At 38.5% G+C, this 16,795-nt stretch overlaps 1 protein-coding gene across 2 annotated transcripts; it reads left to right on the top strand.

The window, feature by feature from the left end:
* Window positions 1-8,040: 8,040 nt before the first annotated feature.
* On the top strand, window positions 8,041-16,391 carry LOC102927805 (serine protease FAM111A-like). 2 transcript variants are annotated; one of them, XM_006996764.4, is made up of 4 exons: window positions 8,041-8,194; window positions 8,588-8,671; window positions 9,105-9,185; window positions 13,072-16,391. In XM_006996764.4, the coding sequence occupies exons 2-4, from the start codon at window positions 8,654-8,656 to the stop codon at window positions 14,791-14,793; spliced, it is 1,821 nt and encodes a 606-aa protein (XP_006996826.1). In that variant the 5' UTR covers window positions 8,041-8,194; window positions 8,588-8,653; the 3' UTR covers window positions 14,794-16,391. The 2 variants fall into 2 exon arrangements, with proteins under 2 accessions (XP_006996826.1, XP_076416496.1); XM_076560381.1 differs by having other exon boundaries at window positions 8,555-8,671.
* Window positions 16,392-16,795: the final 404 nt, after the last annotated feature.

Genomic DNA, 16,795 nt, shown 5'->3' with positions numbered 1-16,795 from the left:
TCTTCAACTTCCTCAGAGAACTGAGAAGGAAATAATATTAATTGAGTAAGAAAGAAATGCAAACAAGCGACTTCCAAAAAATGTGAGCAATGAAAGAAACAGCTGGCTTCCTGGACAGACACCCAAGGTCCCTTTGCAACATTGGGGCATCCATCTTCAGCCTACAGGTCTAGCATATCTGACAGACTTATCTGTGAAGCAGGATTTTCTAAAGGGCCTTCCTACCTTGTCTTGGCAAGATTCAGCAGTCCTTTCTTTTGTGCCCTGCTTGTCCTTTGGACAGCATACTGTCAGCAGTCAAGGCAAGGGCATTTTCCTGCCCAGTGGCTAACTTGCCACAAAGAAAGTAAAACTCTATATGGCGTTTCTTTAATGCCCATCATCTTCTCTGAAGTAGATTGGTGCTACCAGGAGCAGACATGTCTCATAGTCATAAAAAAAAAACTATATTACTAAAATATCTTAAATGCCATATTCTGTAGATCTCTGAAGTGTTTGAGGATGACCTGTCTATCTAAAATATATTTCTGTTTGACCTTGAAAACACACCTAATATGACTACAAGTTTGATTGTAGTGACTATTACCTTCCATTTCTTATATCCTAATTAGTTGGAAATAATAACTTTCAAGGACTAGCAATTTGCATTACATTGTTAAATGAGTTGTATAGGTACAATACCTTGAACAATATTAGAAATATATGTACAGTATTTACTAACAAAATCAATGTCAAATTTGAATCAATATACAAAATTTATATGCAATATATAAAAATCCAATCCAATGTAAAATATTAAAAACTAGTAGTTGCTTTATAAAAGTAGATTCTATAATCTACCATTTTATCTTATCATATCCATATTCTCCATTTTTTTCTTTACAGAGTAGATTCAATAATCTACCTTTTATCTTATCATAGCTATATTTTCCTTTTTTTTCACAGTAGATTCAATAATCTACCCTTTTATCCTACCATTTTTATATCTCTTTTTTCCAGAGTAGATTCAATAATCTCTTATCTATATCCTCTTTTTTCTTTTTCTTTTTTTCTCAAACAAGAATCCTGAATCTAATCTCCCTTGTTTAGCCTTTTTCCTGACCATTAACAATAACAACTTGTAACCAATCACCCTAAACAATGACAATTATCCATAACCCATTGAATGACCAAAAACCATCTGTCCCATCTCTTGGGAATGTGGGTGTCGTGTTCTTAAAATTACTTCCTGCTGTCTTGGGACAAAGGAATCTTTAGGGAATCTTGAAAAGAAAAAATTTAGATTAATTGTCAAGTTCTGGGAGAATTTTATCATTTATCCAGTTAGCTTTATCATTTATCCAGTTAGCTTTATCATTTGTCCAGTCTCTACATAATGGGAAAGTTCAGGGCTTGTCTCAAGTAGTCTGTGAGACTGGATCCTCTCAGCTAGCTATCTAGAAATTGTCATGAGCAGTTTGTAGTCCAAAACCAATCTTTGGGTGATGTTTGTCATCTTAGTGGTATTATCCTGGTGGGAATCATCATTGTGGGGTCACATGACCTTTTTAGAGACTTAAAAATGTCACTGTTAGTTGTGGTCATGGTTCACTGCAGAAAATCTTTCTCATGTGACATTTTTTCTGGATGATTTGTCCTTTTTCTTCAGATGTATCATTTGTCCAGTGTTTTTCAGATTTCTTAGCTGGATGCTTTCATTCTTCTGAAAGACAAAAAGAAAACCCTTCCCCAACCCTAACTTTGGGGAGTTTCCAAATCTGATCTTTATCAATTTTGATTTATGGTTTCTCCTTAAATTTTTGGTTTAGTTTCTAAAGGTGTTTTATCATCTAGAGCACTATGGATTTTTACAATAGGCATTTGGTTCTTTAATTGCTCTGAGAAGGAGTTTCTTCCATGACAGGAAAGGACTGAACCCAATTTGACACGTGGGCCTGTGAGAGGCCCCTCGGGGAGATTCATGATGGCAAAGGCAAAGGATTACCTTGTCTGTCTCTTATTATCTGCATTCATTAGTTCAATGTTTGCCTTTGTCACACCTTTTGCATAATCCAGAAGAGATGAGCATTCTGTTGCCATTGTTCCTTGAAAAACCATTGTTTCTAGGAATGCCCTGTTTACAGTCCCTTTTTAGGTGACCTTGTTCACCACATTTGAAACATCTGACATTACTATTTTTCTTCAAACATCTGGAAATCACCTCTACTATCCAAGCATCATCATGATCATGAGATTCAATATTTGTATTATCTCGGATCCATTCCTCCAAGGGTGCTGATCTTGCCTTTAACAGCCTAATTATCCTTTTGCATTGTTCATTAGCATTTTCAAAAGCCAGAGATTCAATTATTATCTGTCTAGCTTCTGAATTTGGTGTCATTCTATTTACTGCTGAAGACAGCCTGTGTATGAAATTAGTGAAGGTTTCTTTTGGGCCCTGTATAACGTTTTGTAAATGACTCAGTTTTCTTTCCTACTTCTTCAATTCTGTCCCACACATTCAAGGCCACCATTCAGCATAAAACCAGGGTGTGGTCATCATATACAGATTGACTTTCTACATTAGCATAATCTCCCTCTCCAAGAAGTTGATCTTGGGAGATTTCCATACCTCTAGCCCTACTTCATTGTTCAATGGTCTTAGCTTCATCCTTCCACCAGGTCCTCCATTGTAATTGGGGACCAGCTTCTAAAACAGCTTTAACCAAATCTCTTCAGTCTTGAGGGATAATTCTATTATAAGTTGACCATGAGTTTAGCATCAGTTTCACAAATGGGGAATGCATACCATATGACACTATAGCTTCTTTGAATCTCCTCAAATCTAACATTTGCACAGGAGTCCAGTCAGCTCTTAAGACAGCCTTAGGCACTTGGCAGTTCCTGTAAGGTTACTGGATAGATTAAGGCTGGCTATTTGAAAGCCTTAGGCTGTTTCTCTGTAACCTTATAATGTAATGCTGAAATTGGTTTACCTTTATACCTTTAAATTCTTTAAATTTTTCTGTCTGGGTCTGAATATCTCTATGATCTGTTTTAACAAGTTTTTCTAAAACTTTTGTCTTGGTACTCATATTAACCAACTTTTTTAAAGATAAAACAAAAATGATCAAACAAATAATATTTATAATTTATGTTACATAAATCCCATCAACATTAATTATCCTCTGATTTAATTGTTCCATTTTCAGAATGTCAATCTTATTATCAAATAGAGACCAAACACTCTCTGTTGTAAAAGCATTCCTCATTTTTTAATGTGGGAAAAAACTTTCTTTTAACTAATTCCTTCCTTTGAGAAATCTTAATTGACTTATCAAATCTGCTGACAATGACAATTCAGATGATGGTGTGGCAGTAGCCCCTAGAGAGGGCTCAAAGAAAGCCAGAACCCACCAGGAGAGGAAAGAAGCTAAAAAGCCAGCTTTCTGCACCAGGGAACATGCAAAAGTAGCCAATTCTGTAAAGTTTGCTGCAGAGGCTGCAACAGAAACTTAGTTAGTGGGCTAGGGACTCCAGCTCCAAGCCTGAGCTGGGGCCTGTAAGGCCACAGGCAAGTGACTTTTTCATGAATTCATGCCCTACATTGGGTACCAGATGTTGTTTGAATCTTAAATGGTCTTATAATAAAAAACCCAGAGCCAGATATTGGGGTGAAAGCTGAAAGATCAGAGAAGCAGAGAAAGCCACAGCCAATCTCACCTCACCAACTCCTCGACTGAAAGCCTCTGAGTCTGAGAAAGGTATTTAAGGCATGAGGAAACAGAAACTAAAGCAGTTCAACTGAGACCCTTTCGGGGGAGGACTCAGAGGCTTTCAGTCAAGGAGTTGGCGAGGTAAGGTTGGCTGTGGCTTGCTCTGCTTCTCTGATCTTTCACCCCCATATCTGGCTCTGTGTTTTTTATTATAAGACCATTTGAGATTTGAACAGCATCCAGCTAGAACCAGTACAGGGCTCTAAGATCTTCTCTGTGGGTGTCTCTACCCCCAGAGGCGAGGAAAAGGATGGTGCAATAGTTTCAGTTTGCTTTAGTTGTGTTTGGCAAAATGGGTAAATGTATCCTTTAAAGATTTTTTGGCTTGGCATGGTTTGGTTTTTGGTTTCTGAAACAGGCTCTCTCTATTATGTACGTAGCTCTGGCTGTCCTGGAGCTTGCTATATTGATCTGGTTGACTCTGAACGTATAGAGATCCTCCTGCCTCTGCCTCTTGAGTGCCAGGATTAAAGGGGTGCACCCCCATGCCCTGCTATAGAAGACTTCTTTTATATGATTACATTTTGAAATACTTTTATGTTTGACAGACAAAATCAGCCCCTTTGTTAGCAACACAGGAAATAGTCAGGCTCCTTCTTCTACAGTTATTCTGGGGGAAATGGAAATGCTGAGAGGTGGTGAGAAGGTGAATAGAGGAAAACCCTGGCAGGTTTGGAAGAGAAAGGAAATAACCAATTGGATGTCCTAAAGAAACTTAGTAGTTTGTGAGCTAGTCACCTTCCTTCCTAAAAGCCAGAAATAAAATGGAGAAAAGGAAAATCAAAGCAGTAATGAAATAAAACAAACCCGTTGACCAGAGACGGTAGTTTTCTAAGGGTGCAGTTTTCTTTCACCTGCTCTCCCATACTGCTTTCTAGGCTCCCTTAGATGCTTTGTTATTGGCCAGACTCTGTCTCTGGGAGATGGATGATTGAGTCTTCCTTCTAGAAGAGCTGGCCTGAGCCAGGAGCTGGAGTGGACACTAGCAGGTGTTGGCTGTGAGCAACACATCAGGCAGATAGGTGAGGGCCCAGGCTTCACAGGGACTCTCTGGGGTGGGCAAGAGCTTGGCAGCACTGAGCCCCTGAGGCTGCAAAGGCTGGGATTGTCTGCTCTGAAGCACTGAGCCAGAAGTGTAATTCATTTGGAGGACCAGGAAAGCACAAGTTTTTTGGTGACTGCTTCTTGACCCACTGTGTCCTGGAGGGAACAATGTGGTGGGTTAGGAGAAGGCGTCGATTAACTGTCCATCTTGCTTCTGGAAAGTCTAGCCTGGGAAATCGAAACTGAGAGAGAGAAAAAAAAAATCAGCTGCTAGGAAGCTTTAAAGATCTTTAAGGGTCAGGAAATGGTGGGGGAGAGGAGGGGGAGGGAGAATGAACTAGAAGTAAGAAGTAAGCAGAGAAAGAAAAGGACAGAAGTGCAACAAAGAGAAATTGCAGGGGAAGTGACTGGGGATCTGTGGGGGGGCCTGAGGGGGTTGGGGTGGGGCTGGAGAGGGGAGAGTTGGAGGGGGAGCTGGAGCAGGGACTCTTAAAAGGCTCTGTTACTTGGTTACTTTAATAAAGAAGAGACAGCAAGTCCTTTATCAAGGTGAGTGTGGAATCTTAGCTTCTCCCATCACAACACAGGATACCTGTAAGCATTGAATAATCTGCTATAACATGGTTCTGTCTGAATTCTGGAAAAGACAGAGGTGGGGAAATGGATATGGAGTATTTTCTTAACTTCTTAACTCTTGCTCAAAAACTTGCAAGGTAACTGCAAACTTCAGGTTACTCTCTGTGTTAAGGGGAGCCCACCAGAGAGGACCACTCAGACATAGTGTGTAGCCAATTGAAAGTCTTTATTACAGCTGGCTAAGACTACATTCAACTATTTGGGACCCAAGTATAGTAGCCTGGAGTATTTAAACTAAGGGACTTTTATTTTTGTTTGTGTGTTTGTTTTGTTTTGTTTTTTTGAGACAGGGTCTCTCTGTGTAGCTTTGAGCCTTTCCTGTAACTCACTCTGTAGACCACGCTGGCCTTGAACTCACAAAGATCCGCCTCCCAAGTGCTGGGATTAAAGGCGTGTGCCACCACTGCCTGGCTGACTAAGGGGCATTTAAAGAGGAGAACCATAACCTGCTATCTTGTTCGGCAGCTGAAAGAGGAAATTTGTACAAGCAGGCAGTTCAACACAAGTTATGTTAGCTGGGGCATCTTGGCCTTGGATCCTAGAATAGTTGCATAATTTTCCATGGGATTCTCCAGCTAAGAGATCAAATTGAGTTAAACCTAAAATGGCCTCAGCAAGACTACAAGATGGAGGAACATCTGCACTGTGTTGTCCTGTCATATCTGTTCACTTTCTTTTTCTGAGTAAGTCCATCAAATGAGTCTTCAGGAGATAACGGTAATTCCCAAGTTGTCTGACTGATTGAGGAATACATTTGTGCCCTCAGAAATCTTATAGCATAGTCCAGTTTCCCACTTACTTTCCAACTTTTATTTCCTGAGAGTCTCCACTGTTCTAAGAATGTCCTTGGTTAAGGGTGTTGATTACAGCACTGGCAGTAGTGTTCCCTGAGCAATCTGTGACACATGGCCATTGTCTGAAGCCTTCATCCACATTTTATTTATTTTTATTTATTTTGTTTTGTTTTGCTTTGCTGTGCTTTGAGGAGAGGGTTTGTCTGTGTAACAGCTTTGGCGGTCGCGGAATTTGGTTTGCAAACCAAACTGACCTCGAACTCACTGAGACCCTCCTGTCTCTGCCTCCTGAGTGCTAGGATTAAAGGTGTGTGCCACCATGCCCAGCTACATGACATATTTTTAGCCTTCACAATAGTCGATGTTGATTCTATACCACTCATCTTAGGGTAAGGAAGACACAGAAGATAGCCATTGTGTTCATGGTCAGGAAACCGGCGAGTGCAGTCTGAGCTGAGCCCAGACTTGTTGGCACTGACATTGCTGTGCATGTTTTCATAAGATGTCCTTGTCTCATTTACAGTTACTGCTGCTTCTTACCAATGAGAAACTAGGTCCAGATGGGGTACATAGATTTCTATCATCATCGTTCATCAGTATTAGTTATTGACAGAACTCTAGGGCTCAGGTTCCATAATGGAGGGGTTAAGATAGTTGGTTACAGTCTCTGGATGGCTCCCACTTGACTTAGTGCATCAGTTACACAACAGTGTGAAGAAACAACCTAGAGGTGACAATTCTTGAGTCAATCACGCTGTTCTTTTCAATAGACTAATAACTTTATGATAAACTGTTAAAGTGCACAGTCATGTCTTGTTGGTGGTATGCACTTATAGTCCCACCACTGAAGATGAGAAAAGGTGATCACAAGTTTGAAGTCAGATGGGGCTACTTGGCAAGATCCTGGGTTTTTTTTTGTTGTTGTTTTGTTTTGTTTTTTTGTTCTTTTTTTTGGTTTGTTTGTTTTTTTTGTGTGTTTTTTTTAAAAAAGGTTTACTCTGTAGTTAAGAGTACTCACTGTTCTTCCCCAGGGGACAGATTCATTCCTAGCACCTACATATTGGCTCACAACCACCTGTATCTTGAGTTCCAGGAAATTGTACACCCTTTTCTGGTTTCCATGGGCCTTTCATTTACATGGTGAAATACGTACCCAGGCACACACATGCACATAAAATAAATAAACAATTCCTTAAAATGGTTAACTAAAGATGATTTCTATGTCTCTGTTTATTTTTATTGGCATAGATAAATTGGCATTGTGACTGTAGAAGATAAAGTCCTTCATTTCTAGAGATGGAAAGTGACGGGTTTTAAATGTCATGATGATTCTGTCACCTATTAAATGAAAGACAAAATAGATGTTCAAAAAGAGAGAACACTACTTACTAGCCATGTGATACATATTTGGAAATTCATGATACCTTCTTCGGTCTTTTCTATCAAAAAATGTTCTGTTTTATGGCTAATATGGGGCTATTATTACCCATCTCAGATTGCAAGAGCTGTGTGACCTATTTGGGGAAAAGCTTTTGGAATATGGCCCAGCACATCACAGGTCTCCTCCTCCCATTCCATGAATGTATCTTTCTTTATGAATGTACCAGAAGGGTCTGCCCTATGATGGGTATTGTCTAGATGGTGAGATAATAAAGAAACATAGATCTTTCTGGTGGTATTTAGCTCTAATAAAGATTTTAATGTTTAATTCAAAATGTTCTCTTTTGGAGAGAGAATAAAAGAAAAAAAAGGGAAGAACACCTCTTTGAACAGAAAAAAAAAAACTGAAGCAGTCATTTAAGCTATCATTTTGGATATTTTTTCCAGATCTTATTTTGATATTTTTCCTTCTTTCTTTTGTCTTCAGGATACTACCAAGTTCTCTGCCTACTTATTTATTGCTCTGCAAATTTACCATAGCTTTACTACCTTCATCTTAAAGGAAAACCAGGGTTTGACATCAAGGTAGGTAGAAAAACCTTTGAATTCCCTGACTGCAAACTGCTATGCGGGGTTTTTCTGTTTGTGTTTGAATTTGGTTTTTACTTCAGTTTCTAGGCTTGGCATGTCATGTCTCTTGTCGATGGTATTCTTTCCCCCAAACAAAATCTAAGGAAAGCCTGCTTTCATGATCATTGTGGGCCTAACAATTAGAGGTAATTTCTGTTAAAAAATTTTAGGGTAGTGCTTGACACAGAATACTCTCTTTTTGGTTATGCTTGGTCAGTTAGCTAGCTGCTTCCTAATTTAGCATACTGGAGCAAACAAGGCCAGAGCTAACGTGTGATACGGGACGGACCCTAATTAATCATTTCCTCTCTATAGATTCTGCCACACATTGAATCATTTTGAAATTAGTGTTTCAGGTGGACCATCTGCAGGTCACAGAGCAACCTTTGTAATATAAGGAGAACCGTGAAAACCATGTACCATTCTTCTCAGGTATGTCTGTATATCTTGCTACAAAATATACACATAATAGACTTGGCCATACTTGGTCCTAAATTGCATAGTTCTTCCTGCCAGGAATCTGCTTCCTTGTGTATTGTGAAATCATCCCCATTTACCTGATTCTTTCTATTTTAGTGCACGGAATTGGGGAAGGGATTTGTAATTCAAGTTTAAATCACATTAAAGTAGTCTTTTACTTAAGGGAAACTACTGTAATTTTGCCTAAAACAACAGCAATAATAATCATAACAAAAATATCAAATGCAAGGTAAACTTTGGGAAAATGAAAACAGCACTAATTCACAGCATGGAAATGTTCTGAGTACAGATGATTTATTGAATCAGAACAACCTATAGTCTTATACTACTTGAGTTATAAAATGATTTCTTTTTTGTATATTGATTCTTACTGTGATCTTGTTAGGCAAATGAGGAAGACTGTGTTTGCTGTTCTTTTACGGAGAGGAAGAAACGGGAGTTGCTGGAAGGAAAACTGAAGACTTGGGTAAATTTTCTGATGTGAAATCAGAACTCCTACTACTCTCCAGGCTTGGCTATAAAAATGACCCTTTTCTGTATTTATAAAGCTCACTTGAACATACCAAAAAGGTTGAGTATTGACAGGCATTTGAGGATGCTGCTTCAAAGCCTCTGCCATATTTCTTCTTATCCAGGTTCCAGAAAGCCAGAAGACCCAAATAGCTAGAAAATCCATGTCAAGCCTGGATATGTCTCTGTCTTGCTCTATTTTAGAGCAGTAATCTGATAACCACACACACTACTTCCCTTTCTCTTAAAAGTTTCAGGCTAAGCAAGACCTGTAACCCCAGCACTCTGTAAGCAGGAAGGGAATTTTCACATTCCTGCTGAATCAGGGCTGTATAATGTTCCAAAAAACAATAGCAATAACCACAACACCACACACTCACAGGGTAAAGTATCTAAATTGACCCAAATGTCTTTGGAAAGTTGAAAATCCTTTACAGCACTCTACACAGCATGACAACAATATTGCTGGTGACAGCACTTAGACTGCAGGCATGCTTTAGGGGAATTTCTAGGAATGGCCAGAGTAAATTTATGTTATCTTACATTCTTCTTAATCTCTAAATCTGGGAATATTAGTGTTATTTCAAATGACAACAGGTTTAATCTTTACCATGCTTTGTCACTGCTATCCTTACTACCAGTGTGTATCATTGCTGGAATATGAACGGTGACTGTTGGCATCATTTTCATGATAACAAGACTTAGGGAAAATGAACCTTCCAAACACAGGAGGCAGATGCTTTCGCTTTACATTGTTTGAATCAGTCCTCCTTAATCCAACCACCACACTTCCCCAGTCCTTCAGATAACATCTTATAAAAATAGAAATTGTGGGCACAAAGTTTACAAAAAAGAATGCATAGGCCAGTGGGAGATGGTTGGAAACAGTATTAACATTCACATGATCAGCTCCTTTGCTAGTTATTATGTGATAATAGGAAAGGAACTCAAAAAGAAAATGTTCAGTATGTCAATATGTTTATCAAAAGTTCAGGGATGTCTTTTTCTTCCCCATTTATTGTAGGTATTTCCCATCTAGACAGCTGATCACCTCTGTCCTACCAACTGCTCCCTAAATAACCATACAGAGACTTATTATTAATTATAAATGCTCAGCAGATTGCTCAGTTTGTCACTAACTCTTATAACCTAAATTAACCCGTTTCTTATCTAAGCTCTACCACATGGTGATACCTTTTATTTTTTAACTTGGCAAGTTCATCTTGCTTCTCTCCATGTCTCCTCAAGACTCCTAGACTCCTTCTCATCTTCTTCAAGCTCTGTTTTTGTCTGCAAGTCCCACCTAACCTCTACCTGTCCAGCTATTGGCCAGTCAACTTCTTTATAAAACCAATCACAGCAACACAGATTCAGATAGTGGAAAGGAATATTCCACATTTGCCCCTTTTTGTCCAATTAAAAAGGAAAGTTTTAACCTTAACAAAGTACAATCATGTACAACAAAACAGTTATCGAGTAAGAATTACAGTTACAATATCCAGTCCATTTGTATTTGGCAAAATAGAGAAAATACTTCATCAGCTCTCCTCTCCTCAAGAGTGGAGAGTTTTGCACCTAATTTTCTTTCTGCCATGATTAGGGAGAACTGTTACTGTAACTATCTAGTCTTCAATCCCATCAAAAACCTGAGAAGGATATAATTATATCCAAGTAAACAGGAAGTGTAGAGCAAATGACTTCCAAAACTAAGAGTTGACAGAAACAGCTGGCTGTCTGGACAGTCATCCAAAGTTCTTCTGTAAAATATATATTACATGTTTTGTAGTTTTCCTAGGTTTATTTCTTTATGGCTGTAGCCAGGATTTTGGGGGGGTCTTCCCCAATCAAACATGATCCATATCAACATGAAATGAATTCATAGCCTCTCATTTCCTATGGAAATAAAAGCATAACCTCTCCCCGCAAAACAACATACCTTTTGATTTCCACTTTGAAGTCAAGATATTTTTAGAATATATAGGTTGGTTTAATCCAGCAGTTTTCATAATCCAATGTGTCTTAGCTGTTGTTCCATCATTAGCAATCAGGAAATCTAAAGACAACACAATAATATATAGAATACAGACTCTCTGTGTATTTCCTATCTTTACATGGCATATATACACATATACATACATACATACATACATACATACATATAAAATTTTCCTTCACTCCTTTTTTAAGGACTTCATTAATTTTACACTATTTTTTATTCTATGACTGTATATATCATCTTTTCTCTCCCAAGCCTATGTATATTTTAAACACACTGTAGCCGGTTTAGAGTTTTTTCCATCTGGATCTGTCTTTATCTGTATTGTTTTTTGCTCACATGAGACAAATCTTAAACTGCTATGTTAGTTGCCATCATGGCTCAGCTTAGCTCATGTGTTGACACGAGGCATTGGCTGCTGACTCCTCCCCTGTTGGTTCCATGGGAGCTTAGCCTCGTGGCAGTGGTATTGGTGGCAGCCACATTTACCACCCCAGCTCTGGGAAGTTGATGAGTCCACACTGCCACCCACTACTCATAAATCCCATTTAAGTGTTTGGTAGCAGGGCCTCTTAAAAGAGCTGTACCCATGTTTGCTGATAGCAATGATCCAGGAAGCTGCCTCTTTAAGGAGCTGAGCAGCTCTTTGCCACTAGCACCAAGTCTACCTGAGAAAATGTGGTTATCAGGAGGAGGCATTTGGCTCTGTTTTTGTGTGCTTAGGATCTTTTTTAAGCTTTTATAGGTCTTATGAGGAAATTCCAGCCCTACACTGGATCACCATTGGTAGACTGACTTTTCTTTCCCACCAGCCAGTTCCCAAATAACCACACAGAGACTTCTTATTAATTATAAATGCTTAGTTGATAGCTCAGGTTGTCACTCACTCTTACAATTTAAATTAACCCATATTTCTTATCTACAGTCTGACACATGGCAGTACCTTTTTTTTAAACATGGCAAGTTTCATTTTACTTCTTTCTGTGTCTCCTCAAGACCTCTAGACTCCTCCTCTTCTTCATGTTCTCTTTGTCTGAAAGTCCTGCCAGAACTGCACCTATCCAGCTATTGGCCATTCAGCTTCTTTATAAAACCAGTCACAGCATCATCTATTCAGATAATGTGAAAGAATATTCCACATAGGATTTGGATATTGATGTAATGATGGATTGTGGTGGGTTCTTGCATGTTAGATGCTGGGTGAGTCAAGGTATCAATTACCAAAAATAACTATTTTTATGAGCAAATAATTAATTAATGATCTTTTTAGTATTAGTGCTGAATACCTGATACTAAATCATTGCACTGAACTCTTTCTGATTTTGAGGTTTTTAAACTAAAAATTATAAAGCCTGGCACGGTGAGGTATCTCTAAAATCCCAGCACTGGAAGACATAAGCAAGGCAATCACATGTTTGAGGCCAACAGGGACTAACTGAAGAGTTCCAGGGAGGCCTTGCATACACAATGAAGCTGTATAACAGAAAAACATTAACAAACAAATGAATACAATTGCCAGTGCAATATACCACTGTGCTTGGCAAAGATGAAAATTCTATTGTTTAAATAATAAGCAAGACCTAAAATGCTCCATCAGGAAGTTAGCATATTTAAAATATCTGGATAACTTTTCTCTTATTGGTTGGGAAATGTACCATACACAATGTGAGGAGATTATCTGACTGATTTGATAGGAAGTTGAGCTTGTATTTTGGATTCCAAGTTAAACTCTGAGTATTTCTACTCATTGGTCTTTTGAGGTTGGTACTGAGTTTCCCACAGGAATTCTGTGAATTTGCATACACACAAAAATGGAAACATTAGATTATCTAACATTTATTTTTAGGTCCCCAAAGGAGAACAGAGTGGTTGCAATATTGATCAAAGTAAAGTGGAATCTAGAAAAAGAGCAAATGAGCAAACCAACACACAGGAACAATGGGCATATTCAACTAAGAAATGTCGGCAAGATCAGATCACTTCCCCATATAAGACAGTTAGCATCACCTTAGATGGAAATCACAAGAAAAATGAAAAAATGAAATACTTGCTCACACATAGGAAGACAGATAGCTTATACACAGCACTCAACACTCTCGATGCTGTCAAAGAAGAGATAAAAAATCAACAAGGCAAAGAAATGCTGGTGTATGGGAAAGAAGGAATCAAAGGGTATATAAATCTTGGCATGCCTCTCTGCTGTTTTCCAGAAGGCAGCCACGTGATCATTACATTCTCTAAAACCGAAAGTGAGCAGGGAGAAAGTAAGCAAGTGTTTGGTTCACAGGACCAGGTGTATGCAGACTGCGTCAAATTTTACATTCACGCAGTTGGGAAGAGGAACGAAAGGATTCTCAAGTGCAGAGATCTTCACCAAGAGGGGAACAAACTCTGTATCTATGGCTTCAAGGGAGAGAGCATTAAGGATACTCTGAGGAAGGATGGCAGGTTTCACTCCTTTGTGGAGAGTGACCATTGGAAGCTCATTAATGACCTGGACACCATCATAGAAAACACCCAGCCAGTTGATGAGTTAGAGGACAAGCTCTTTCAGGTCGAGTTTGAGAGAAAAAGTTGTTCTCAGGCAGCAGACTTCACTGACTTAGAGAAGCCATCTTACTATGAGTTAAAAGAATACATTGTGAACGAGTATCCCACCTTGAAGAGAGAGTGTAAAAAACTCAGAGCATACATCAAGGAAGAAAGTGTAAAACAAAGTAAGAAAACTTCCTCATTTGAAATGCACAGAGCAAACTTCAGGAAACTGACAAAAAACTCCACCCCAACTAGAGTGCTCAAACTTCTTTCACAGTTCAGTGACTCAGTTGGGCTCATAGTTTGGAACAACAACGGAAATGAGGGCTATGCCACCTGCTTCGTCTTTACAGGATTGTATGTTTTCACTTGTATGCATATGATAAATGACATTGTGGGTAAAGGCACAGAGCTAAGTAAGTGGGCAGAAAAAATTAGTCAATGTGCAAAAGTCACATTTGATGCAAATGAAGACAACTGCTTTTCCATTGAATCTTGGTTTGAGATATATGATGAAACCCTTGACTTCGCTGTCCTGAAACTGGAAGAAAATGAACAACAAGTCCCTGCAGGGCTATTTAATGGAATAGCTCCTGTACCATCCAGTGGATTGATTTATATGATTGGTCATCCTGATACAAAAGAGAAGCTTAGTGATGGCTGTGTTCTGGTTTCTCAAGATGAGCACATTCAGGAAAGAGAAGCAGTGGGTGGCAGTAACCCTCCACAGTATGTCTATATGTACACCCAGAGAAGTTTCCAAGAAACAGTCCATGAACCTGGTGTGCTTACCTGGGACAACATTTTTTATTGTGGGTCTTCGGGATCTCCTGTATTCGATTCTAAAGGATCACTCATAGCCATGCACACTGCTGGCTTCATTTGTGAGTATGAAAGTGGTGTTTCCAGTATTATAGAGTTTGGCTGTGCTATGGAACCTATCTTCACTTATATTAAGACAAACCATAGAACATGGTATGATATGGAATGTGTAAATCAGCAGGATGTAGAAATGCCTAGTCAAGATCCTTAGGACTGGAGAGCATTTACTCTCTTTTTCCTTTTTAAAGAATAACATTTTTAGCCAGGTGGTGATGGTGCACTCCTTTAATCCCAGCAGAGCCAGGCAGATCTCTGTGAGTTCAAGGCCAGCCTGGTCTACAGAGCGAGATCCAGGACAGGCTCCAAAGCTACACAGAGAAACCTTGTCTTGAAACCCCCCCCCAAAAAAGAATAACATTTTTATTCTTTGAAAGTCTCACACATTTATACATATTGATCATATCCATCTACTGCCACCTTCGTTCAACTTTTCTAGGACCCTTATCTCTATCTCACTTTCATGTCTTCTTTTTATTTTTTGTTATTAATAACAATATCTACAATAAATTACAGAATTATCATGGATGTTACCAAATCTGATTCATAACTACACAGACCATTTCTGCCTCTTCTCAGTGCATCTCTATAAATCCCCATTCCAACTGTGGGAAATATGGAGCTTACCATATCTCAGTCATTTAGTTAATTGATTAATCAGAGTATAGATAGATAAATACAGAGATTATATAGACATGCAGATGGATGATAGATAGATACATACATACATATATACATGCGTATATACATACATACATATATAAAGTATAGATTCATAGATAGTAGCTACATAGATAATCACATAGATACATAGGTGATAGATACATATATAGGTAGATATATACATAATGCATATATACATGATGATATATACATAGGTATAATATGTGAATAGATAAATACATAGATAGAGATCCATAGATAATTAGCTGATATAGATAAACAAATGCATAGTTATAAATCCAGAGCCGTAAATTCATATATATATACATATAAATGTGTATATATATTATAAAGACATATAATAGATAGATATTTGTAGCTACATGGATATATGCCTAAATACATAGATGATAGATACAGAGCAATAGCATATATAGCAAAATTGTTCATCTGTACTTGGATGAGAAATAACATTTTATCAACTAAATAATATGCACCTGTGCAATTCCTTTTGCTTTAATCTGACATATGCCTTTCTTTTCCAAAGTTGAGACAGGTCTTCCACCCACCCTACACATACCCTACACACATTGGGTGAGATTCCTTAAACATCTGGAGTAGTTACACAAAAAATAAATTCTCCTGGGATATCCCATATTCATGCTGTCTTTTGAGCCTTTGAGTTCCTGGATTATTTCGTAAAATTGGGTAACTTAAACTTCACAGTGTGCCACTTACTGGATTCAGCACATGTGTAATGTCCCACATCTACTAAAGTATCTACAGAGTCCTTTGGCTGTCCTTCCAAGTCCCTGCTCTGTCCTTTCCTCTTCCCGAATGCTGGTAATCATCTAGCTCATCATAGTCCTTGTAGTTCTACCTTCCCCAGAGTGTCACATAAGTGGAGTAGTGTGATTTTTACCTCTCAAGACTATCAATGACCCGTTGAAGTTGCCTGCATATATAGCTCATTTATATTCATTACTGCATAGTGATGCATGGATTTACCATAATTTGTTTATTTACTTTCTTTTTCAAGAGATCTCATTTGCCTCCAATGTTCAGTGTTTATGAATAAAACTGCTACAAAACCTCTGTGTTTTGGTTTTTCTATGACACACATTTTCAACACTGTTGGCCAAATACCAACCAGCCAAAGAGTATAATTGGAATCTATACTAAGACAATATTTAGTTTTGTAAAAATCCACCACAATTCTTCCAAGGTAATTACTATTTTGCATATTTCAGTTATAACAAATGAGAGAGGTTCTCTCCCCCATCTCCAACATTTGGTATCATCTGGTCCTGTGTTGTGGTTTATTTGATTTGGATCTGAGGCACAGCACTGAGAAGGATGGAGACCCTCTGAGGATTACAAGGTGTATTAATGAATTGAGGCTAGTTTAGGGAAGCTAGACTGTCATAGACATTACCAGAATCAGAGGCTCTTGGAGTGTGAGAGGAGCAGGAAAAAATAGCTTCTATAAAACT

This window comes from Peromyscus maniculatus, chromosome 1 (genome assembly GCF_049852395.1).
Source record: "Peromyscus maniculatus bairdii isolate BWxNUB_F1_BW_parent chromosome 1, HU_Pman_BW_mat_3.1, whole genome shotgun sequence".
In the NCBI taxonomy this organism is placed as follows: Eukaryota; Metazoa; Chordata; class Mammalia; order Rodentia; family Cricetidae; genus Peromyscus; species Peromyscus maniculatus.
Note: the sequence above shows the minus strand (reverse complement) of the source record. Positions and strands in the feature narration are given on the sequence as shown.